Source organism: Pan paniscus, chromosome X (genome assembly GCF_029289425.2).
Source record: "Pan paniscus chromosome X, NHGRI_mPanPan1-v2.0_pri, whole genome shotgun sequence".
Lineage (NCBI taxonomy): Eukaryota > Metazoa > Chordata > Mammalia > Primates > Hominidae > Pan > Pan paniscus.
This window is the reverse complement of record NC_073272.2, coordinates 39,423,172-39,448,439: the sequence shown is the minus strand read 5'-3', so window position 1 is coordinate 39,448,439 and position 25,268 is coordinate 39,423,172. Positions and strand designations below refer to the sequence as shown.

General features: G+C 36.9%; 1 protein-coding gene across 3 annotated transcripts in view; it reads right to left on the bottom strand.

Moving 5' to 3' along the window:
• The window catches only part of LOC100982531 (cytochrome b-245 heavy chain), a 41,327-nt gene extending 17,435 nt beyond the window's left edge, over positions 1 to 23,892 (bottom strand). The window contains exons 1-7 of one of the 3 annotated variants that reach the window (XM_063601720.1): positions 23,869 to 23,892; positions 17,360 to 17,455; positions 15,943 to 16,053; positions 7,454 to 7,538; positions 5,704 to 5,849; positions 3,393 to 3,583; positions 442 to 571 (exon numbers count right to left, since the gene is read on the bottom strand). In XM_063601720.1, coding sequence (XP_063457790.1) covers positions 442 to 571; positions 3,393 to 3,583; positions 5,704 to 5,849; positions 7,454 to 7,538; positions 15,943 to 16,053; positions 17,360 to 17,455; positions 23,869 to 23,877 — 768 coding nt within the window. In that variant the 5' untranslated portion in view covers positions 23,878 to 23,892. Of the gene's footprint in view, positions 1 to 441; positions 572 to 3,392; positions 3,584 to 5,703; positions 5,850 to 7,453; positions 7,539 to 15,942; positions 16,054 to 17,359; positions 17,456 to 19,423; positions 19,548 to 23,868 lie in introns of those variants that run through there. The other 2 variants (XM_003815393.3, XM_014343408.4) reach the window with 2 other exon arrangements.
• Positions 23,893 to 25,268: the final 1,376 nt, after the last annotated feature.

Sequence of the window (25,268 nt, the reverse complement as noted above, 5' to 3'; positions counted from 1 at the left end):
AATTTCCTTTTCAAATCTGAAAGCTGTATAGAAAGTATTATGTGCTGGTATCTGAAGAGGCCCTTTGCTCCTTATAAGTGATTTATTTGAGCTATCCAACTCAGCTCAAGATGGAATCCCAAGTGTCCCCCTAAAAATCATTAGCTGGCGTCGTCATGAAGAAAAGAGATGGAACTTCTTGAACCAAAACAGCACTTCTAAAAACACTATTTTCCCAAGTTTTATATCAGGATGTTAATAACAGAACAATGCAAAGCTTAGTTTTCAAGAAACAATTCTATCCAATAAGTATAGCAGAGAAAAGTAGACACACGTTTTAGCTGTTCCGTGACATTTGTAATGGACATCTATATACATGTATAACATCTGTACATGTTTCTTAGACACAGGTTAAAGATTGTCAGTAATGAAACTGTAATAACAACAATGAATTGTACATACCATAGGAGGGTTTCCAGCAAACTGAGGGATTGGGCATTCCTTTATTTTTCCCCATTCTGAGATTTTTTGTTCACAAACTGTTATATTATGCACAGCCAAACTCTCTGCGGTCTGCCCACGTACAATTCGTCTGGGTGAAAAATGTAAGTCCAGATCATTTAGTAATAGGAAATTAAATTGTTTTATTAAAAGATTCTGCATATATTTTAAGTGCTCTGATGTAGGCCCTGTACTTTTCACTTAAAAGCGATACCTTATTGCTCCCTCTGAATAGATGAAAGGAAAGAAAATGCATAATACTCAGCAACAGAAAAAATATATGTGCAATTACCAAAGGGATATTTACATGTAACATCATAGAGGGTAAGTGTTGGATCAAATTCTCTTAAGGGAGAATTTCTACTTCTGTCTCAAGTATCATTTTCATTTACAAACAAACAAAAGCAGAAAAATTGCAAATCTAACAGAGTGACTGCTGGCCCCTACAGTGCCTTTGTGCAAATTAGAAAATGGTACCCTTCCTATGAAGATAGTCCTATAAGCAAAGGGCACAATCATCAAAGTGTGGGCTAACTTTATTGTCCTTGGCCAGGCACCCACTATAGTAGACAACCGAGACAGTCATATACAGTAGCCCTGAAGCTTACAAGAAGTGCCTTATTTGTGGGTTTGGAAATTATCTAAATCAAACCAAATTTTGAAACCAGTTTGAGATACTTAACTATATAGGGATTATAACATTCTCACAGACATCAACACTAATAGTGTGTACCTTGAATTGCTCAGAGCCCATTCATTTCAATTCAATAAATGCTAGTTGAGCAACTACCAAATCATAAGACAATTATTGGTGATAGAGAGACTAAGGCACAACGTTGAGTAGACTTCAAGGAATATAAATGAGAGCATCTTCAGAATATATAAGAAGAAAAGACACAGAAAACCCATTGTAAAGGTTTCTTTTGGAGACCTAAATTTTATTGTGTCATTTGGTGTATTCTGAGAATGTTTTAATTCAAGTTCATTAACCACTCCTTTCTATCCTTAGGTCTTGGGGAAGAGAATTATCATGTATTGAGCACCTATCATGTGCCAGGCTTGGGGAAAGTCATTTTACACAAATTATCTCAGTTAATCCTCATGACAAGCCTGAGAGGCAAGTATTATTACCCCCATTTTACATTAGAATGTAAATCAGAATGATTTAGTAACTCAAAGCAGAATGTTTTGGTGAAAACAATTCTGTTTTGTGTCAGACAGACTTGGGTTCAAATCTCATTTCTACCCCTTATTAGTTTGGTGGACTCAGGCAAATTATTTAACTTCTTCTGAGCCTCAGTTCCTTCAGCTGTAAAACAGATGTAATAGTACCTCATTAAAGGTTCATTATAATAAGCAATTTGCATGATGTATAAAAAATGCCAGACACAAAGTAAGAGTCCAAAAAATAACTATTAAAGTTCAAAATGCCTAAGTTCCCATGGGAAGTAAATGATAGGAAAATAATCTGATTTTCTCCTTCTCTTCTCAATGCCAGGACCAGGAGTCCAGAAACCTGCATTTTAAACCCAATTCAGCTGCTACGGAGCCATGAGACTGTGAGAAATCACCTAACCACTGTAAAGAGCAGATTCTCTTCAAGTGGAGAAGGAGATAAACATATCTCCTCTGTCTGCTTCAAAGGAAGATGAGTATCTGCGAAACCATACAAACAGAAAGTGGTGGAATTACTAAATTGGAGAGGGGAAGAAATTATTTCTCTTCTCTAGGATTACCTGAAACACTGGATTATGACTAAGTCCCATTTAAAGATATTTGAGTGCTTTAAGAGAGTCATCAGATTCTTGGTCTACATTGATTTCTCCATGCTTACAAAGAGTTTATCAGGGGTCACAGTCAGCAAGTAGTTTAAGAATGCAGTGCCCAATGCAGCTTTCCCCACCCTTCCCCTTTTTCACAGTCATGTCTTGGCCACCAACTGGGCTCTGGGCAGAGTGAGTCTTGAGCTTCTACTTCCTTCAACCCTAATTTCCTGGAGCCCTATACCCACCAGGGAACTTCCCCAGGCCTGCCTTTGTGTGCAGGTGGTATGAAACTGCACAAAAAAGGAAACTTGGTATGAAAGAGGATTTCCAATCAGGCAAACTCTCCTAACCACATAGCCAGGAACTGTGTGTCTCTAAGAGAACATTTATCACAGCCTGCTTTAGACTGCCTGGCTCCAATCTCAGCTGGGCCACTTACCAGAGAGGTGGCTTAGGCTGCATATTTTAACATTTTAGCTCCAGGTTTCTTGTCTACAATTACTATCCCCAAGAAATGGTGATAGTGAGAAATCTATACATTTTGGGGGTTAAAAGAAATATATCATGTCAAACCCTTAGCACAGACCCTTAATAGAAGTTAGCTGCTACTTTCATTATATTAGAATGTTTGAAGGCAACAACCACATATTTTTCCTGCTTGTATTTCCATGTATGAGATAGGTCCTCATACATGGTAGACAACAAATAAATGACTGTGGGCTTAAATCAAAACTTATTGAACTATAACAAACCTCTTCAAATGATTAATCATTAACTCTTCTAGTTTGGAGGTTTGTTTAATTTACTAGTGATTAAACCATAGAGGATATCATTGCAGATATTCCAGATCCTACCAGTGCTCTCAATATGTTTTATACATTTGCAAAGATACTCAGACTTTGGTGTATTTTTCAAGCTTGCTATATATAACTTCACCATGAATAGGAATAGCAATTACATGGGTGCATGAAACAAAAATGCCAATGTTGAGTGGTTTCTACCAAACTGACCTCTGCTATCCTCTCACATTCCCTTAGCAGACAGGCTAACCACACACAGGCAAGGAGGTCACTGTGCCTCTAATGGAGCATCCTGCCTAGAAATTGAGGGACATGAAATCCTTGACTTCAGAATTTAAACACTCACTCAGCTCCATGGATGGCAAGGCCAATGAAGAAGATCACAAAGAGATGATGTGTGTACCAAAAGACTTCAAAGTAAGACCTCCGGATGGTTTTGGTGGAGGAAGTGATAATTAATATGAGGCACAGCGTGATGACAACTCCAGTGATGCCTGCCAACAGGGTCACAGCCAGGTACAGGCCTCCTTCAGGGTTCTGTAAAATATAAACACACACACACACACACACACACACACACACGTGCGCACGCACAATATTATAGGTTCTCAAATGAAGGACTATTATAAAGTGTCCAATGTATAGAACAATAGATATTTTCACCCCCTCTTTGAATAATCCTAATCATCCCTCACAGAGAGATATAGATTTGAAATAGATGTTTCTAAATTTTAAAATGTCTTACATGGTTAAGATGTCATAGGAAATGTGAACTGATGTACTTAAATAGTTATTTCTAAGGGGGTAGAAAATAAAGGAAATCAATCAACTACAGGATGTCCTAAAAGTGTCTGAAGGCTCTTTCTCCCTTTGATTTTGAAAGGGCCACAGTGCTTAGTTTGCAAATATATTCTGGGAATGCTGAACATCATCAGCTGTGCTCCCCAGAAGCAGATCCTGAGATGAGACTTCATGGGCAAGTGACTTAGAAAACATGTGCTCCAAGAGAAACTGGTAAGAGAGTAGGGAATAGGATAGAAAAGACAAACAAGTCAAGCAAGGGGGTGAAATCAGGCAGTCTCACAGGGGATAGCTTCAGCCTGATCCTGCAAGGCAACTCTGGAGGGTAAGTTACAACTTAGAGTTTATCCTGTCTCAAGGCAAGGAAGCCAGGTTTCATAGTCTGCATCCACCAGTTATTGGCTAAGGGTTGCACAGGAACAGGTAACCATTCAGCCGCCCCCCACCAACCTTCCAAGACCTCTGAGCCTGTGAGCAAAGGGACTTTAGTAGCCCCAGGGCAGTCCTCTGAGGAGGAAACAGTTACAGGTTATTGAAAATGAAAACATTTAGAAGAGTAGGAGAGCATAGATACAGTAAAAGTGATCCAGGAACAACTGAATAGAGCATGATAGTGTAGATTTACCTAGTTATGTTAATGTTGCCACCCTCATATATCATTGGGCAAACAATGAATAATGTAAAAGAAAAATTACCCAATATATTGTAGAAAAAATCTGTTTTTTATGATGCTGTTTAATTCCCTCCCTAAGTATATCAGGCAAGTTTTTCTCATGTAAGTCTGAGGATAATAATTATTTTTTCCAAAACTAAGGATGTTTTCTAAACACAAGAAAACATTTTTAGAATTCAGTGCATATTAATGTGATTTAGTCATCTTCCCAAGTCATTGGGTGCATGAAGACTTGGAGCTTCTGTCTTTGAGTGTAGGAAGCTTCAACAACTGCTGGGATAGAAGTTCTTACTTCTGGATACCCTCCTGGCTACCCCTAGAGAAATGCTAAGTTACTCCCAGTGCACCTGTGCTTCTCAAGGAATGACAATCTGTAGACACAGGCCATCCCTCAGATGTTGTTGGTAAGAAAAGAAAAAGGCATCACACAACTGTCAGCTGGTGGCTGGCCTTACACTAATACTTAGGCCAAGATGTTCCCTACTTCACATAAATAATTTCACAAAACACCAGCTTCCGAGGAGGTCACTCTGTGACTGTGATGGAGTGAGATAAAAGCAAAACCACTCCAAAATCATGTCTGAGCCTAGACAATGACTACTGCTTCTTTGCCTATTATAGACTTAGTCCTATTCTGTTCCCTCTGCCTCCAAGAAAAAATAATTAAGATACCTTATCTGAGAACTACCCCCAATTCCTGACCATAACTGATCCAGAGAAAATCCTTGCATTCTTAAATCCTCCCCCAAACCATCTAACAGAATCCTAAATTCTAAATCCACTTTACATCCCCTTGAGATGCCCAGAGTTCCTCAAGGTGTGAGATTTCTTTTGCTGTAGCAAGTAATAAACCAAACCTTGTTCGACTAGATATGTGTTCCCAGCTTTCTTTGACTGGTGGGCATAGTCACAGGTAAGCCTGAGTTACTCCAGGCTTCACATGCACACATTCTCATGGATGAGCTTAAAGACCTGGAAAACATCTAGAGACCTCCACACATGAGGTGAGGAGTGTGGGAGACATTTTTTTCTATACTCCCATTATTGTAACCTACAGACGTGTCCCTCTGATGGTTAGCCAACTTTTTTTTTTTCTGGCAAAGTAGAGGTCTTCACTCACTGAAATCTAGTCCTCAATTGTAATGACCTAGAGAATATCTAAATCAGATAATGAGAGGCTTACCTTTATTCTCTTTCGAGCAAAATTGAGATAACTTTCGTTTTGCCTGTCTCCAAGTTCAGAGAGTGCTACTGAATAAGGATCAGAATTATTGACTCGGGCATTCACACACCATTCCACATTAAATAGATGTGCAATGGTGTGAATCGCTGAAAAGGGCAGAGAAGAGAAACAAAGAGAGTGAAGAGTATGAACAAATTTATTGTAAGCTGGGTTTCTGGGACAGCCTCTGACTCTATGATAAGCCACAGGGAGACAAAGGGAGGCCCAGGACACTTATAAACAAGAACTGGGTCTCCAGAACCAAGGAGACAAGGCAATTCTAGTGGGTAAGATCCTCTCTAGTTGTGTAATTGTGGGAAAATGACTTAACTCTCTGGTCTTGGTTTCCTAATTTGTAAGATGAAGATGTTGAGCTATATGCTCCTAAAGACTCAACCAAGTTATAAGATTCTACACAATAGCCTTAGTTTCTGAAGGTGTTTAGATATGCTCTCAGTATCTCTCTCCATAATATATTTGGGCTCAAACAGAAAACGCTCATGTAATGAATGCCTAATTGCTGGCCCATTAACCTGACTCTGAAATTACCTCCAGAGAGAGATGACAAATTTGATTGAATTGATACAAACCTATGGCCATAAGGTATGAATCTCTCTGTCTTAAAAATTGCATTCTTTATTAATAAACACTTACATAGGGCTTACTAGATGCCAAGTACTGTTATAAGTACTTCACAATTACTTAATCCTTACATTGACTCAGTGATGTAGGTACTATTAATATCAGCTCATCTTACAGATGAGGAAGCTGGGACATAGACTGCTTTAAAACCTTGTTCAAGGTCATCAAGCTAGGAAGCAGCAGAGTTAAGAATCAAATCCAGTACATCTGGCACGCAAATATGTGCTCTTAATCCGTACACTATGCCAGTTTCTAACAAGATTTTATCATATATTTCTTTTGAACTATTTATTTGCCACTGCTAAAAAAGCCTGCCAGATCTACTAGTAGAAGAGAAACTCAGTTAAATGCCTGTAATCTAAGCCTATTTTACTCAGGCTAGGAACAGACTTTTTAAGGGCAGAGTACAAGTCTGCTTTATCACTGTGCTTATATATTCTCTGGCACATGAATGATTTGTTGAGTGAATTAGTGGAATTAGATAAGGGTCCCAAATACAGCCCTTCTTGCACTGACACTACCACCCTAATAATTTTAATAATAACATATAATATCTATATACACACATATATATCCATTGTATGGATACATGCAATAACAATAACAATAGTAATAATAATAATGAAGGTATTTAGCTGATAATGACCGTCTTGAGGGATTCTCAATTTATGGGCTATGGCTCCTGTATGTTTGCTGCAAAAAGTCCACAAATTCACACGTGCAACCAAGAACTTTTTTTAGAATAAATAAGTTTTCATGAGTGAATTAACATTTTTGACACTAGAAAGAATAGCAAAGGGTGAGGACACTAGGATTGACTTTTCTGATGGCATATTTTCATTTTTATAGGAAGATCCTGAAATAAAAATGCTTTAAAACCTAAAGGAATAAATCCTAATATTGAAGTGGCAGAAAGTGTGGTAAATACTTTTGAGCAAAACTCATGAAAAAAATACAACATATCCAACCACCACTTAATCTAACTATAAAACTGGTTGATCTCCTATATAAAAAGGTATCTATGAATAGAGGGAACTCCCTGGTTCCAAGTTTTCTTTAATAAACTTACCAGAGTGAAGTGCAATCATCCATGCCACCATTTTATGAAAAGTGAGATTCCTGTCCAGTTGTCTTCGAACTCTTGTTGAGCAGCACTTTGGATTAAGGGGGAAAGAGTGGAATAGTAATTGTTAACAGGAAAGCTTGCTATGTGTCAAACATTTGATACATATTATCTCATTTAATTTTCATGACCACCCTGCAAACTATATCATTATATCTATTTGATAAAGGAGGAAACTGAGGTTCAGAGAGATGCAGTCATCTTCCTCAGGTCAAACAGCCAGTAAGTGACATGGCTGGCTTAACTGGTATGTTTTCTGTTCTCATACTGGTGACATAAAGTCTCCTCTGGAATCCATTGCTTAACTGTATAAAAATATAAACTTGTACAAAAAACATATCTAGCTACATAGTTTCTAGTTCTGATTAATTTACTCATTAAACAAAGGATGTAGAAATTAACATTACATACCTCATAGTCAAGTGGGGACACAGACAAGTGAACAGTTCTAGAACAAGTGAATAGTTTTCAAACAACACTGTTCTAGGACATACACACTATGAGAGGAGAAAGAAGGGTACACCTGCCCATGTAGGTGAACAACATCACAAGGGAGATCATCGACCAAATGCTAATAGCCAAAATAACAATAGCTAACATTTACCAAGAGCTTCTGCAACTGTTTTACATGCATTGACTAATTTAATTCTTACATTAATCTTTAATGTAATTGATGTAATATTTAATTTAATTTAATCTTTAATGTAATAATCAAATTAACTCTTTAATTCTTACGATAATGGTACAAGGGAGGTACCATTATTATTACTACATAACAGATGAGAAAACAAAGGGATAGAGAGTTTACCTGGCCTTAGGTCACACAGCTAATAAGTTGCAGAGCTGGGATTTAAACTCAGGCCATCTGATACTAGAGTTTATATAAACATTCTGATATTTCATACTTTACATGATTTCCTTTGGCATTAAAAATACTATTGTACTCAGTATTTTAGTGTATTTGACGAACCTACATATGTTAGAAAATGTGAGTTTGAATCTCAATTCGTGCCAATGCTCAAAGAAAGAAAAAAACTGATTTAAACTGATTTATGGTTGAATTAGAGCTTGGCTCTCCTGAAAACTGGCCAATGTCTTGCTCTGGTTGCATTGTTCCATAGTCTAAATGCACTGTCACAGAGATTCAGGGAACTTTAAGAACAAGAGAGTGAAGTACCAAAGAAAATTTATGTACTTAAAATATTTGGTTCTAAATGTTTTATTCAATTTAAATATAGGGGTGTTTAATATTTGGCTTACTTATTTTTAATAAAATACTCTGATTTTGTAGAAAATATAATTGCACAGAAAATTGTGCTTACTCCACCATCTATCTCTCAGTTAGCCATAACTAGGGAGGGCAGGAAGTTTAAACCATGAGGTCAGGTTCTTGAAATTACAGAAATAGTAGCAAGGAAGACATTGAGGATTCCAGAAAAAGGAAAAATAAAAAAATTATGCTTATTGAATTCCTTCTGTGAACTAGGTAGTTTACCCATAATCATTACTCATTTAATGCAACAAGGTAAATCTTAATGCCCTCATTTTACAGGTAAGAAAACTAAAGCTAAAATTGCACATTGACTGGGATCCAAGTCTATTTGTCTATAAAAGGTTAATGCCCTTTTCTACCAAACCAAATGCAGGAATATAGTCACTATTATTCTAAGTGCCTAAAAACCTGTGACAAGAATTTAAGTGTAAGTATTCTATCCGGAAGGTGGTCATAGAAAACGAGGGTAGAAATGAGACTGGGAAGGAAATTAATGAAGAGTGCATTATTATATCAGCTACCATGATCATATCATATCATTGGGCTCGATCACACCAGGGAACTCTGGGAGACTGTGTAGAACTTATCCCAAAGGGTTTTTTATTCATTTACTTTGTTTGTTTCATTCTTTGGTTTTTACCTAACGGGTTAAGAAGCTTAGGTGTTCAACCACCAACTGCCATCCATGATTGGCTGAGGGCTGCTCTGAGGGATGCTCTCAGGACATCAATCCCCTGGGATTTCAGGCTTGCCCCAGGAGAAAGCTGAAAGAAAATCCCCAGGCAGAGAGTGAATGATGCTTGCAAAGGGCAGTTGTCGCATGGATTGGAAGTGCCAGTGCTTAGGGAATATGGTGGAGCACCAATGCATCGGTTATAATTAAATGTTCACCAGTGGAGCTGAGCAATGACTCAGACTCTCAAAACAATGGTTTCCTATTTGAAATAAAAACTTGTAAAATACAAATTTTCAAACTTAATGTTTTTGAAATAAAAATTTATTTGTAAAATATATTTTACTGATCTGTTGTTGAAAAGTTGACCATCTTTGTTTTCTTATATAGCCGCCTTGTCTTTTGTGTTCATTACAAGTGCTGAAAATTATTTTCTACTTTGTATTCCTTAAAATTTTGAGGAAATAACTTTTTCCTGTTTCCCAATTGCCATGTTCCTTTATAGTTTATTTATTTATTTATTTATTTATTTATTTATTTATTTATTTTCTTTCTTTCTTTCTTCCTTCCTTTCTTTCTTTCTCTTTCTTTCTTTCTTTCTTTCCTTCTTTCTTTCCTTCTTTCTTTCTTTGGCTTCTTAAATTTCAACTTAATTTCCTCTATAGTTTCTGAGAGTCCTTGTGGTAGACAGAATTCTAGAATGACCCCCAATGACTTATATAATCTCCTCCCCTTGAGTTTGGACCTGTGAAAATGATGAGACATCACTCTGTGATTTTGTTACATTATATGGCAAAAGGGATTTTGCAGAGGTAAAGTCCCAAGTTGACTTTAATAGGGAGATTATCTGGGCCAACAAACCCAATCACATGAACTCTTTAAATCTGGGTTTAGAAGTCAGAGATGGAGGAAGTCAGAGATTTGAAGCACTGCTGCTGGTTGGAAGGTGGAGGAGGGCATGTGGCAGGGAATGCAGGAACATCTAGGATTTGAGTGGCCCCTAGATGATCACCAGCAAGGAAACAGGGACCTCTAGTGCTACATCTGTAATGAACTGAATTCTGCCAACAAGAATGAGCTTGGAAGAGGGTTTTTACTTAGAGTTTCCAGGTGGGAATTCAGCCCAGAAAACACCTTGATTTCAGTCTTATGATACTCTGAGCAGAGAACCCAGCAACTGGGTGCTGGACTTGTGACCTACAGAACTGTAAACTAATAAACAGGGGTTGTTTTAAGTTATTGTGGTAATTTGTTACACAATAGATGATTGATACAGTCCTTACAGGAGTGGTGAAACTAGGTTGGAGTCCAAAGAATCAGAGAATGAGAATTAGTAGGGTTGGAAAGCAGTACTGAATTACACATTTCAGAGCAAGTTTTGTCTTCAGATATACCTATGTTGGGTCCCAGTCCTCCCACCTAGCCGTGTGACATCGAACAACATAGTCTCCAGTTTCCTCACCTGTATAATTATCATAGTTAGTCCTTCAAATCCCTATTGCATATATTCATTGACAGGTATTTAATCAATATTTGATGTTATTTAGTATCATTATTTAAGTTTTCAGTTAGTAAGGCTGCACTCCCCAGCTAGCAGGTAAGCTTCCTGTGTGAAAAACAGTATGTCATGTACTTAAAAAAATCTTTTAATCATTATTTGGCTGCATAAATGAAGTACATTTTCATGCCCTGGAACTGGAGATTATTATACTAAACCTATAGAGATGTATTTACCCCCAAGTCTATACTTGCCACACACTGTTCTTTTCTATTTGTTGACAAATCCTTTTGAAATTTTTTGGGGAAAATTCACTGGCTCCTGCACGCCGAATTTAAAGCAAACGAATATGGTTTTGTTGTGGAACATACACTGTCTTCATAGTCCTATCCTTATCATCATAATCACCATGGATCATAAAAAATGTAAAATAACATATGTTGATGCCCCCTGATAGCTTTAACTGTAGATCCTTAGAGAAAAATTAACTGAAAGCCAGAACAGTGGAGAGATGTGATTGGGAAATACATTGTCCATTCAATGATACTCTGTTTCATCTTAATAGGTAATTTTTAAAAAGCTAGTTAATGTAAAACACATATATTATATTGAAAGGAAAAAGTGAGATTACTAGTAACTAATGGATCAGTGGAGTGGGTCCAACCATCAGGGCACAAATCCCTAATTTTTCCCACCTACCCTCTTTGGTGTGGACAGGAATGGCAAACAAATCCAAAAAGAAGCCACAAGTCATGCTGATACTGGGCTTTTAAGAATACCATCTCCTCACCACTTCCTTAAAAAAGGAGGTGAGACAACCGGTTGGTGGCATAGGAAGGAAGGACTTTACTGTCTGTGACTGCCCATAATTTTTTGTTCCCCATCATCATGCAGATTGCATTTATATGCTTTGAGTTACTTCTAAATTATTGCCAGCCACTTCCCAATTATCCACGTTGCCATCATGCCCCATAGCTTCCTTACTAACTTACTTTACTTTCTGCCATTGACTTCTAAAGGGAAGCTTCTCTGTTACTGTCACCGGAAGCCTTGCCCGATTTCAATAAACTACCATTCTAATGCAAGGGAGATTATTGAGTCACTTCAGCAGATTTCTATGCTCTATTGAAACTGAGTAAGAAAAAAATATTTCAAGAAAATGGGAAGTGGAACTAAAAAGAAGTACATATTTTATGGGGTGTAACACTTTACAGAAACTCAAAAGCTCTACTTTTTGTACACTTGATCTCACCACACGCACCATCAATGTATCTGATTTAGATATTTATACGCAACTGGGAGAAATTACAAAATCCAACTTTGAATCTACAGAACTCAGGCAAGTAAGTTGACAGTAATATCCACACCTGCTGGCAGTAGAATATCTGATAAATATGAATAACACTACCTTATTTGCATAGCACTGTTTATAATTTGGAAATTCCATATTTATTCTCTGTCTCTCCTGTTAACACTCTAAGCTCCTTAAGCTCATGGCCTATCTATAACTTAATCTTTACTTACCACATGTCCCCAGTGCTTAGCACATAAATGGCACTCAACAAATATTTATTGACTGACAACTCACTAATTGACAGACTTAAACAATTAATATACTTTTAGACCAACATATGCCTTCTTACATTTGTTAGTTGACCTGTTTTTCAACTAAAAAAAAAAAACTATGAGACAGAAAGCCCAAGAGACTAGTGCTAGACCACGTGATTAAAGATAGAGGCACAGTGAGTGCCTCTGACTCCCAGACTATATAAGGTAACAGATAAAACCTCACCCTCTCACCTTCCTGTTTCTTTCTGATCTTAAGACTAGGACTGCCATCCAGACAGAAATTAGTTTCTGCATGGCAAGTTGGGGGTTTTTAAGGCTTCCTCAGAGATTTTTGTATGCTGAGCTTCACCCATTCTCCATTTTTCTCAACAAAGCAGTCTGAGAGCCTTTACCCCTACCTTTCCTGGAGTGGTGGGGTGGGCAACCCTGGGGCTTTCTTTCTCTAGGTAACCAGAAGGATTACAAAGCAAAGTTTCAATGATTGAGACCTCTAGAAACTGAATGCAAGTTCGTGGTTATTTTGCTTATATAGTGTCCTACTATTGAGTCCTTGTATTTATAACATCCTTGTCATTTCTAGTCTAGGTTACTTGGCATGCTCAAACACTCATATATATAATGGCTTTCTAAGATCATAATACTGCAACAGCACAATTTCAAGAAGTTTTGGCAGCATGATTTAAAGTGAATGGGCTCTGGGGACACAATGACCTGGGTTTGAATGCCAACACTTCCATTTAATTTTGTTCCCACTTTACTGGTTTGATGTGCAGATTTCATGCGGTGAATTCCATTAAGCTTCAATGAGTGGCAGCTATATGATTTCCAACATTAGTTACAGCACACTCACTCATTTTAATCACAATCACAGAAGATGTTTTATTAGAAAAGTTCACATTTCAGGTTAGGAATCCCAGAAGAAAGTACATGCTTGATCTATAAAAGAAGGTTGCTTGCTGATAGTTTTAAAACATATTCTTTTATATAAAGATCTATGTAGTTATACAGCCAAGCTTCTCTGCAATTTGAAGGGCAGTCTCATTTCATCCCTGTCTTTAGAGACTCTCATGCAGATCTTCCCTCCTGGGTCACAGGAGGCATAAAAGCTGGCATTACAACATGTGCTGCTCATGGGACATGGTGCTCACCGGCAGTGAAATTTGGACTTGTGGAGTAACCAAGATTTCTTAACAGGCCATCTTGGTGAAAACATTGCCTGTTTCTCAGGCTTTACTTCCTCTAAATAGAAACTATTCTAATGGGGGTAGGGAGAATAAAAATTAATTGTGTCTCCTTAGAAATAAGGAACTCGCCAGGCAGGTGACTCATGCCTGTAATCCCCATATGTATGGAAGTCAAGGAGGGATGATCACTTGAGCCCAGGAGTTCCAGGCTGCAGTGAGCTATGATCGTACCACTGCACTCCAGCCTGGGTGATAGAGAACCCAACTCAAAAATAAGCTATAGTGCATGGGCTTCATTTAGCAAATGTTCACTGGGCACTTACGATATATTAAACGTTATACTTTACAATAGGTGGCTCATTAATAAAACTTTCAATTGAGTGTAATTTTACCTCTGTGATTTCTTAAATTTGGAAGATTTTTTGGAAATCCTTGTAATCAATGTTTAATACCAAGTACTGTTGTTAGTTTTTGGTTTTGGTTAGCTCTCAGTTTGCAAGACAACATTGCGTAGCATAGAATTTATGGCTTAAGGAAAGGAACCTCATCACAGAATTTTTCAGAGGAAGATATCACGACTCTTTCTGGAACATCTTAAATTGGTTATCAACATTCTTCTTCTTTTTCTGAGGAAGCGAAGGTGTAACAGTTATTTCTGCCAACTTCTACTTTAGATTTGTGAGAGCCCAATTTTGGCAGTTGGTTTAAGATGAAATGGTATTTTGTAAATAGTTAAGTCATAAAATAAAAGCTAAATTATAGCCTCTAGTCCTATATTAGTAAATTGAATGTTATATGTTCTTAAAGAAAAAAATTCTCTGGATCAGCATGAATTTAGTGTAACTAGGAAAAATGAGGCAGAGTTCAAGGCAAGTTATGCTTGTTATTACAGTTTAGTTCACTGCCTCCTTCAAATATTCTGTAATTGCCAAATTAAGCATGAACTCCTCAACTATACATATGCAGTTCTAGTTTACCAGTAAAATCCTACCTCTTTTCTCCAGCCTTATGTCAGGCATCTGCCCTGTACAATCCCTACATTCCCACAAAAGTAGTTTGCTTTCTGCTCTCCTCCATAAATGATCTCTACTTAATAAGTATTTTTTTCAAAAAGCTTACTATACCTTTTATTTTTTTTAAAAAACCCAGAAGCTACTAGTCATTAATGAACCACGGAATTGGTCCCACCAGGACACCAATCCCTACTTTTTCCCAGCTACCCTCTTTGGTGTGGTCACAGGTGGCAAAAAAATATTTATAATAATAATACAAAGAGAAGCCAAGGCTATGCCAATTCTTGGCCTTCAAGAATACGATTTCCTCACTATTTCCTGTGCTTCTGTCCATGCCATCTTCTCCACATAGAATGCCTTTCTCTCTCCTTTACACCTCTTAGAAGCTTATTTTTATATACTCATCTCTAATGTCACCTTCTCTAAAATGCCCTTCTTCATTCTCTGCCCCACCTGACACAACTTCTCTCTTGCTTCCCCATAGTATTTTATTTGTAAAGCTTTGTGGGACCCATCATATTTTGCTTTGTATAATATTTATTTGAGTACACTTGTAGATTTTAAGTTCCTTGTTTGTCATCTTTGTACAATAATACTAGTAAGAAATTTGTATACCATTTTATGGGTTACAGAGATTCTTCCTACTTATTTTTTCCCCCTTCTAGCACAGTACATTTAGTGGCTTACTAAATTGTTGAAGTGAGAGTCAAAGGAATTCTGGACATTTAGAAAGCTCTATGCTCCCCAGTTCCATGAAGCCAACACTTCTTGGTTACATTCATTATAGTGTGACTCTGTCCATTGACTCCATCTCCTTGAGATATTATCCACAGAAGATATTTCCTCTGACTTAAATTTTTTTGAATGACACTGAAAGATTAACTCCCAGATATCACATGTCAACTTCCTAAAGCTCTGTATATATGCATATCTATCATATATATATGTGTGTGTGTGTGTAAACGTGTACGTGTGTGCTACTTCATTGCTATTGTTGAGGTATAGGTGGTTTTGTGTGTTTTTTCAAAATTTGTTTTCCAAATAGTTGTCTTAGGGAGCTCCATCCCCAAATAGCACAGAAATATACTAGATAATGGCTTGGCTCATGAGTATTCTACAGAAGCTGGAATCCTCCCAAATCATTCATTTGTTTTTACCTAAAAAAGGGCATTTTGCTTGATGGCCTTTGAAAATTAGAGGAACTTAGTAAAACATTTTCTCTTACCGCACTGGAACCCCTGAGGAAGGACAGCAGATTTCGACAGACTGGCAAGAGAATCAGCATGCAGTTGAAATTCAGGCAGGCTGCAGGGGCCCTGGCCAGTGCCAGTGCTGACTAGAAGAGGCGGGAAAGGGAGCAGAGTGACTTTTTTGAGCACAGAATATGCCCTGTCCCCACCTCCCCAAGGTTCTTAGCATGAGGCCACACACCAGAGACACCAAGTGATCTGTACAGGAAGGTCCTTCAGAGCCAACGGTTTTCCTTTAGGGCTAGCTAGGACCCTTTGTTTTCATCTGAAATTGACCTTTTGCCCTAATTCAACATTTTATTATTAAAATGTTCAAACATAAAGACAAGTTGAAGGAAATTTACAATAAATACCTGTTTATTCATCTCCCAGATTATACCTTTTATGCTTGCTTTATCACATTCTATCTATCCATTCCTGTATCCATCCATCAGCTCATCTAATTTTTGATGCATTTCAAAGTAAGTTACAGACAACAGTTCACTTTCACTTTAACACTTAAGGTGCATATCATTAACTAGAGTTAAGTATCAAGACTTTTAAAGATTTTAAATATTTTCTTAGCACTTAAATTGATCTTAACAGTATCTTAAATTGGTATGGTATAATGCTTTGGCATTATAATTATTATATTTGTAATGTCTAAAGAAGTTGCATATTTTGGCGGAAGAAAGCATCAATGTGAATAAGCTAACAACAATTATAATGATCTAGCATAATTATATGCTAAAATTATTTATTTATGATTTATAATACTTATAATAATTAATATTAAGCAATTAATTCATAGTTTCAGCATGATGTAACAGATGTCTTCTGGAGGCAAGAGGCCTGACAGTTCAAGGAAACTCAGAATACTAAAGGACCCAAGGAAACTGAAGGGCCTTCACTCTACTGGCCTAGTCAACAGATGTGGCCCTTGAGCAAGTTCCTCGAGTCTCTATATGTAGAGAGAGGTTTATTTTCTGAAGATCATTTCATAACATGTGATTAGGAGCAGAGCTCTTCATGCAAAAAAGTAGTAGGAATTAGATGACTTAGAAAATATGGAAAGTCCCACTTGTCCCACATGTGTCACTCCTGGATGGATTGCTCCAACCTGCCCTTCCATTTCAGAGTGAGTATTAGATTTCTCCTTTAAGCTAAACAATGGCACATGGTTCTTGGTTGGGGAAGGATGCCACTGGGCCCCTCTGCCCCACTTTTGTTGGTCCCAGACTGGAAGGCTTTAAGTGACTGTTGCCCAGGAAGTTGCAATGGAGGGAGTGAGGCTAATGGTACTGTTTGGGTTGGTCAGAATATTTATTTAAAATGCTAACAGGAAGATGAACAAGAATGTCTGATGAGAAATGTGAACCAGCCAATATTGCATGGGATGGAATTTATACTTACCCCAAGAAGTTTTCTTGTGTAAAAGAACTTAGGTGGAATATCATAAACCCGGTAATACCAGACAAAGAGGAAGACGTTCAACCCCAGCCAAACCAGCTGCACAAACAGAAATAATTGCATGAAGTTTCCGCATTTCCACAGTAGATTCCACACAAGACTGGAGTCAGATAAGGGTCAGGACTTCCCCAAGTCCAACTTTGACAAAGGTAGTGACAAAGCTGGATATAACCAGCTTAGAGCCAGCTCTTTCCTCAACAGTGTCACTACACTTGTCTATAATTAAAACCTCTCCACCCTGTGTTGTTCCCCATGATTGTTTTATGATTTGGCCAGTATACCAAATTATCAGTCTTACATTACCCCACTCCCTTTTTTTCCCCCTCTCTTTTGCTTAACCTTGGATAGGTAGCTGATAGCAGGCCACTCTACTTAAAATGAGAAAGGAAGGGAACATATTACTATTGCTTTCCCTCCACCAGTATGACACTGCGTTCTGTTCTCACAGGTGCTAATCACCTCCCTCTACCACACAGTAATCTAGCTAGTGAATTCTCATCAGCTAAAATGTCAAGCCTTCCGTTTTCCTTGATTAGTTTTACCTAATGCTTCAAGGAGAGAATATTGAGCATAGTGAGGGGCTTGGGATTTACAACAAAAACAGCTTTCTAGATCATGACAGTTCATTTTATCCTAAGCACTGACTGGATCAAGTGGTCACACTACCCAGTTCTCTACCTTCAGCTCCACAGTGATCTTTTCTCAACTATGCTTTGAAGCTATTATATGCCCTAGACACTTGATAATATTCTCTCTTTACAAAGAAAAAGGTGCTAAAGCAACTTCCCAATTTCCTGATCTTGTCATTCTTTCTTTACTCTGACTTTCCAAGCTGTGTTTTCACTTTCAAGTGCATGAGTATATAATTTAGAAGGAGGTCATTTCCTGGGAAAAATTGCGGCGAGAGCTAAAAGTTTAATTTGAACTTACTTTCTATAGAAATTATTTGCCCTTAAAAATGGTGATAAGAAGTTAAGTTTACAGCTTCGAATACTCGGAAGAATTCTCTGTTGCAGTAGAATGTTGGTTTGGCATAAACATTTTTTATAACAAAATATTTGTTGTTTTTATTTGTGCCGCTAGTTGCTTTCTATATTTAAAACTCAAAGACTCATTATTTTTCATGATAAATTTTTACAAAAGCTCCATTCATATTCCATTCATAATTGTACTTTTTAACATCTGTGTAATGCTTCTATTGGTTATTTAGAAAGGCTATTTAAAAATCGTATTTCTATCTACCCAATTTGTCCATTATTGCTTTGCTGATAACACCATTTTAAGAGAATAGTTGATTTTCTTTGTTTTAAAAAGTACAGAAATCATTCTGTCCACTTGTAAATTAGCTATATCTTTACTTACATAGTTTCTCCAGATAGATTATATTGATTTATATATATATACAATTATATATAAATATACATACTACATATTTATGAATCTAGATGACTTATTTCAATTCTGTTCTTTTGAATTTTTATAAACCTTGTAAATAACTCGTTTAGATCTCTGAAAAAAGAAGGTACTTGCTTTTGAAAATAAATTTGAGAAGTTTTATTATATTTAGTGTAATTACTGAAATAAAGGCCTACTTCCCATACATGAGTCAATCTTATATTTTTTATTTAGAAAATGGTATAAAATTTCAATTTGTCATTTTTAAAGTAGTATAAACACATAGACATGTGCGTCTGAGTAAACATTACTAAACAACTCAGAATCAGAGATCATTAGCATGAAATATTTTCTACTCCTTCTGCGAAATGCTGGCTAATTTATTCCTCCTAGGAATTCAGAAGTAAGCTAGAAGTGAGCCCCCAGATATGTTCTTTCCATTAAGGAATTTGGAAGAATGGACTCAGTCTGTTTACAGATAGATATAGGTTCACATGGTAAATCAGTTTCAACACAATTCCTCAAATGAACAAAAAAGCTTTGGTCTATTTTAGTTCCAAGATAACCCCGAGAAGTCAGAGAATTTATAACTTATCTCTTGTTGGTACTTACAATGACAAAAATGGAGAGCCCCTCATTCACAGCCCAGTTCCCCATGGTGGCAGAGGTTGAATGTGTTGTGTTTGCCTTTCTTCTATACTATGCTTCTTCTTCCAATGAGGAAATGAAAACAGCAGCCCTGGGGCAATCGGTTTCCTTTTCTTTTATCAGAAATTGGCTAATAATCATTGGTCAACTGAAAAGCTTGCATCCATAACAAACTTAAATCTTTAAACCTCAACAACTACAAAAAAAGGGTCTATAATGATCCAGTCACAATTAAACATAGTGGAAAATGAAACCAATTTCTACAACTAAGAGATAAATAACAGTGCATTTTAAGGGATGTATTTTACACAGTGAAATAACTTTTTAACTAACCAGCTATTTGATCACAATTTTTAAGCCACTCAACTAGACATGACTTCTTGCTGGGTAAAACACATTAAACAGGTGTGATTTTGACAGGCTGGAACAGCATTCATAGCCTTGCTGAGAAAAGTAGTAACAATTGTAATGGTTGATATTTACAAGATGCTTAATATGTGCCAATTTTATGTGCTATATATGTCTATATATGTGTGTGTGTATGTTCATGTATAGCTATCATATATATATATATAGATATATATAATTTGAAACATACATATATAAATACAGATGCTTTGGCCAATGATGAACCACATGTATGACAGTGGTCCCATAAGATTATAATGGTGTTGGCCAGGCACGGTGGCTCACGCCTGTAATCCCAGCACTTTGAGAGGCTGAGGGGGGTGGATCACTTAAGGTCAGGAGTTTGGGACCAATCTGGCCAACATGGTGAAACCCCGTCTCTACTAAAAATACAAAAATTAGCTGGGCATGGTGGTGGGCACCTGTAGTCCCAGCTACTCAGGAGGCTGAGGCAGGAGAATCACTTGAACCTGGGAGTCAGGTTGCAGTGAGCCGAGATTGTGTCATTGCACTCCAGCCTGGGTGACAGAGCAAGACTCCATCTCTCTCTCTCTCTCTCTCTATATATATATATATATACACATATATATAATATAATATATAATATAATATATAATATAATATATATATATATACTTGTGTGTGTGTGCTGAAAAATTCCTACCATCTAGTGACATTGTAGCATAACACATTACTCATGTGTTTGTGGCAATGCTGGTGTAAACAAACCTACTGAGCTGCCAGTTGTAAAAGTATAGCACATACAATTATGTACATTACATAGTACTTGATAGTAAAAATAGATGACTATGTTACTGGTTCATTTATTTACTAGACTATACTTTTAATCATTATTTTAGAGTATACTCCTACTTATAAAAAAGTTAACTGTAAAAGAATCTCAGGCAGGTCCTTCAGAATGTATTCCAGAAGAATGCATTGCTGTCATAGATGACAGCTTCATGCATGTTAGTGCCCTTGAAGACTGTCCAGTGGGACAAAATGTGGAGGTGGAAGACAGTGATACTAATGATCCTGACTTTGTGTGGGCCTAGGCTAATGTGTATGTTTGTGTCTTAGCTTTTAACAAAAATGTTTTAAAGGTAAAAAATAAAAATAAAAAATTTAAAAACAGAATAAAGCTTCTAGAATATGGATATTAAAACATTTTTGTACAGCTGTAAAATTTTTTTTGTTTTAAGCTTAGGGTTATTACAAAAGAGTCAAGAAATTAAAAAAGCAAAAGTTTATAAATAAAAAGTTACAGTAAGCTAAATTTATTTCATTATTGAAAAAACAAAATGTTTTGCATATTTAGTATAGCCTAAGTGTACAGTGTTCATAAAATCTATAGGAGTGTACAAAAATGTTCTAGGCCTTCCTATCCATTCACCACTCACTCACTGACACATAGAGTAACTTCTAGTTCTCCAAGCTCTACTCATGGTAAATGCCTTATACAGGTGTACCATTTTAAATCTTTTATACTTTATTTTTATTGTCTATTTTCTATGGTTAACTATGGTTAGATACCATTGTGTTAGAATTTCTGACAGTATTCAGTACAATAAAAAACGATAAGGTTTGTAGCCTAGCAGCCATAGGCTATACCATGTAGCCTAGGCGTGTAGTAGACTATACCATCAGGTTTGTGTAAATACACTCTATGATTTTCACACAACAACAAAATCACCTAAGGATACATTTCTCAGAACAAATCCCCCATAGTTAAGTGATATGACTGCATATATGTGTGTATTACACATATAGACACACATGCAAACACACACACATCAATTCATTTGATCCTCACAACTCAACCACTGTAAAGCAGATTCTATTATTATGATTATATTTACAGATAAGGAAACTGAGTTCCAGAGCAGTTCAGTTACTTGGCCAAGTTCACATAACTAGCAAATAGTAGAGTTGGGATTTGAAACCCAAGAAATTTGGTTATACTTTTGACCAAGATACTAGAAAAAAGCCTTACTATGCCTACACTAAAAACCCTACATTAAATCACTCCACATACAACTATAGGAAATGAAAACATGACAAAATACAAGAAATATACCAAAATGTTTAGATGGCAATCATGTTTCCAGGCAAACATGACATCCTATATGCTAAGTGAGTAAACAGGGTCAGCACAAAGATATGTCAGATATGGTAGATGCCAAAAGCTAAATGTAGCATCATTTCCCTTGTTGGTACCCACTCTTCAAGACATGAAAGAGACAGGAAGGTAGGATAGTAACCCCATTATGAGATCAATATTGACTAATTGCACAAGGGTAGTTGTACAGCAGTTATAGCTAATATGGAGGTAAAAAAAAAGAAATGGGAGGAGTGAAAGGGAACAAAAGAAGGAAAAAAAAGACATAAGTACTCTTTTGATTGTTGTCTATGAACTACTTGGGAAGCTTCTGTAATTATGATAATTAGCAAAGTAGTAGTGTTTTTCACTTCTTAATATTCAAGGAAAGGTACTTTTTAGAATGCTATGGCTCTTAGACCATGTGTAAACCACATAAAGAGAAGTTAGTCTCGTGGTTCTGTTCCACACAGAGATGAATTCAAAGAAACACACTTAGACAATTAAAACATGTGCCAATTATTTGCCTCTTGCTCTCAGGTCTATTCCCCACTTTCCTTGCTCTACTGTGTTTCAGAGAAAATTGTATTGCCAGGCTCCTTGGCCCTCTGGCTTCTAGTATGTTTAGCTGAATTGGAGAATGGATAGCAGGAGATAAGCCATAGTGTTTCTTCCCTGAGCTTTCTGCTTTAAGTGGCATCCATGAAGGGGCTGCATCTGCACTGAGGCTCCAACTTTCACCAGTCAGCCTCTCCCCCTGTGGCATGAGCTAGTCCTAGCCATCACCACTGTAGCTCAAGATTCCGCCAGGTGGCCCTGGCTTCTGAACTCAAGTTACACCACCACCTCCTAGTTTCCCTCTAACCCCTAGGGTGGTAACCACTTCCTGTAGTTGTTCATCTTTATATTATGTTGCCTCTGCACCCCATGTTGGGATTCTCTACTTTTCCATAATCCATGTAACAAATTTCCTGGTATGAAATTCCCCCTGTTGAAATACAGTGGTTTCTGTTTTTTGACTGAAACAAAAAAGTTACTCATATCTGTACTTATTTTTTTCATGTAATCAAAGAAATGAGGCCTTTATACCCAAAGAAAAATAAAACATATTTAAAAATCCACTTTCTCTCCTCATCTCTGCCACTCTCAAACTCCTCTACAAAGATGACTGCTTCGCCATAAGCTCTTGGAACTCATCAGTCTTTTCCTCTGTACTTATCCCCACTGTTCTCTTTCTCTGCCTATTGGATCATCTTCCTTTATCCCACTTAAATTTTCAAGTCTTTCTCATACTTTTCCACCTGCCTCCTGAAGCCTGTGCTCTGCTGGGGAGGCAATGACAAAGGGATCATTAATCTGCATATACCAGGAAATAACATTCCCAGTTTCACATAAACTTATTTCTTGAACATTTTCCCACTCCCTTTCCTTCCCTCCATAATTTGAGAAGAAAATTCAAAAAAGAAAGAATCTTTTCCCTGAGTAATCAACCATTCCATTCTACTGATTTCCCCTCCCCCCCGCCTTTATAAAAGTAATCACAGGGCTATGAGTAGCAATTTCTTGAGAACCTTAAGCACCTCAATCAGTTTTACAGTGGGAGAGAGAGAGATCAGTTGCAATGAAGAGTAAAGTCTTTCTTTTACAGAAAGTTACTAACTTCCCTTTTGAGAACACTGGCTAAGTAAAATGTAATGTGCACTGCTCTTAGAAAGGCAGGCAGAAAGTTTGATGAAAGAGTAACAGGTATTAGTTGAAAGGCATTGACTAGACATGGAGATGAAGAAAACTGAATCTGTATGCATTAGCTAACAGTTTATCTTCTCCCACCCTCATTGGCTTTCATTCTCTCCTAAGCTGTTAGTAGCAAACTAGACTGTGGTGAACATAAGGAAGTACTCACCATACCCATTATGCAGTAATGTCCAATATCCTCACGCTTGTGATTGAAATCCCAAACATCTCTGGTTGAGAAAAAAATGAGAGAAGAGAAGTAGACCCAAATCCAGAAAATTCCCTGATTTTGCAGTCTAAGATTTATTCTTGAAAGCTTAAATTAAAAATTATATTCCTCTGCAATAATCAAGTAGTCTATAGAGTTTAATCACCATTATTCTAGTTAATTAATTTGGCACTGTGAGAAACTGATATTAGATATGACACATATTTTCCCAATTTTTGCCTAATTATATCCAAGTTGATATAAAGAAAAGATTGATTTTAAAAAAACTCTATTTAAAGCATTGCCTTGTTTATTCTTTCACTGTGGATTGTAAAGCACAAATCTTTTTAGATTTTAGATTGATGCCTGGACTATCACATAGTCACAGGACATGTTTAGCAATTGATATGACCATGATGATGATGGTGATTGATTAAGAATTGTTAGAGAAAATGCAAACTTGCAAACCCTGCTAGCTAAATCGAGGACTTTCTAGGGAACGCCCTAGAGGGAAGATTTGTTCACAGAGTTACGTGTACTATATTTGAAAAGTTTAACAGGAATATATAATAATATGTTCTTTTCTATTATTAGTTATTGATAACAGAATTTACATTGTGAGCAGGTTGAAAGTGGTAACAATCTGAGGTAACCTTCATATTACCATAATCAATAACATCATTCTTGTCTTTGAAAATATATGGATAATGAATGTATTACTTAAAATATTTTCAGGTTATTAAAATGTAGCTTCATACCTGAGAAATGATTATTTTTTCTATAAGCTTTTTACATTATGCATAACACTTTCATGTATATATGTTATTTTATCTTTATGACTGCCCAGTGATTGCCCAGTGGTCCACATTTTTTTTATTATACTTTAAGTTTTAGGTTACATGTGCACAAGGTGCAGGTTAGTTACATATGTATACATGTGCCATGTTGGTGTGCTGCACCCATTAACTCGTCATTTAACATTAGGTATATCTCCTAATGCTATCCCTCCCCGCTCCCCCCACTCCACAACAGTCCCCAGAGTGTGATGTTCCCCTTCCTGTGTCCATGTGTTCTCATTGTTCAGTTCCCACCTATGAGTGAGAACATGCGGTGTTTGGTTTTTTGTCCTTGCTATAGTTTGCTGAGAATGATGGTTTCCAGCTTCATCCACGTCCCTACAAAGGACACGAACTCATCCTTTTTTATAGCTGCATAGTATTCCATGGTGTATATGTGCCACATTTTCTTAATCCAGTCTATCATTGCTGGACATTTGAGTTGGTTCCAAGTCTTTGCTATTGTGAATAGTGCCGCAATAAACATACGTGTGCATGTGTCTTTATAGCAGCATGATTTATAAA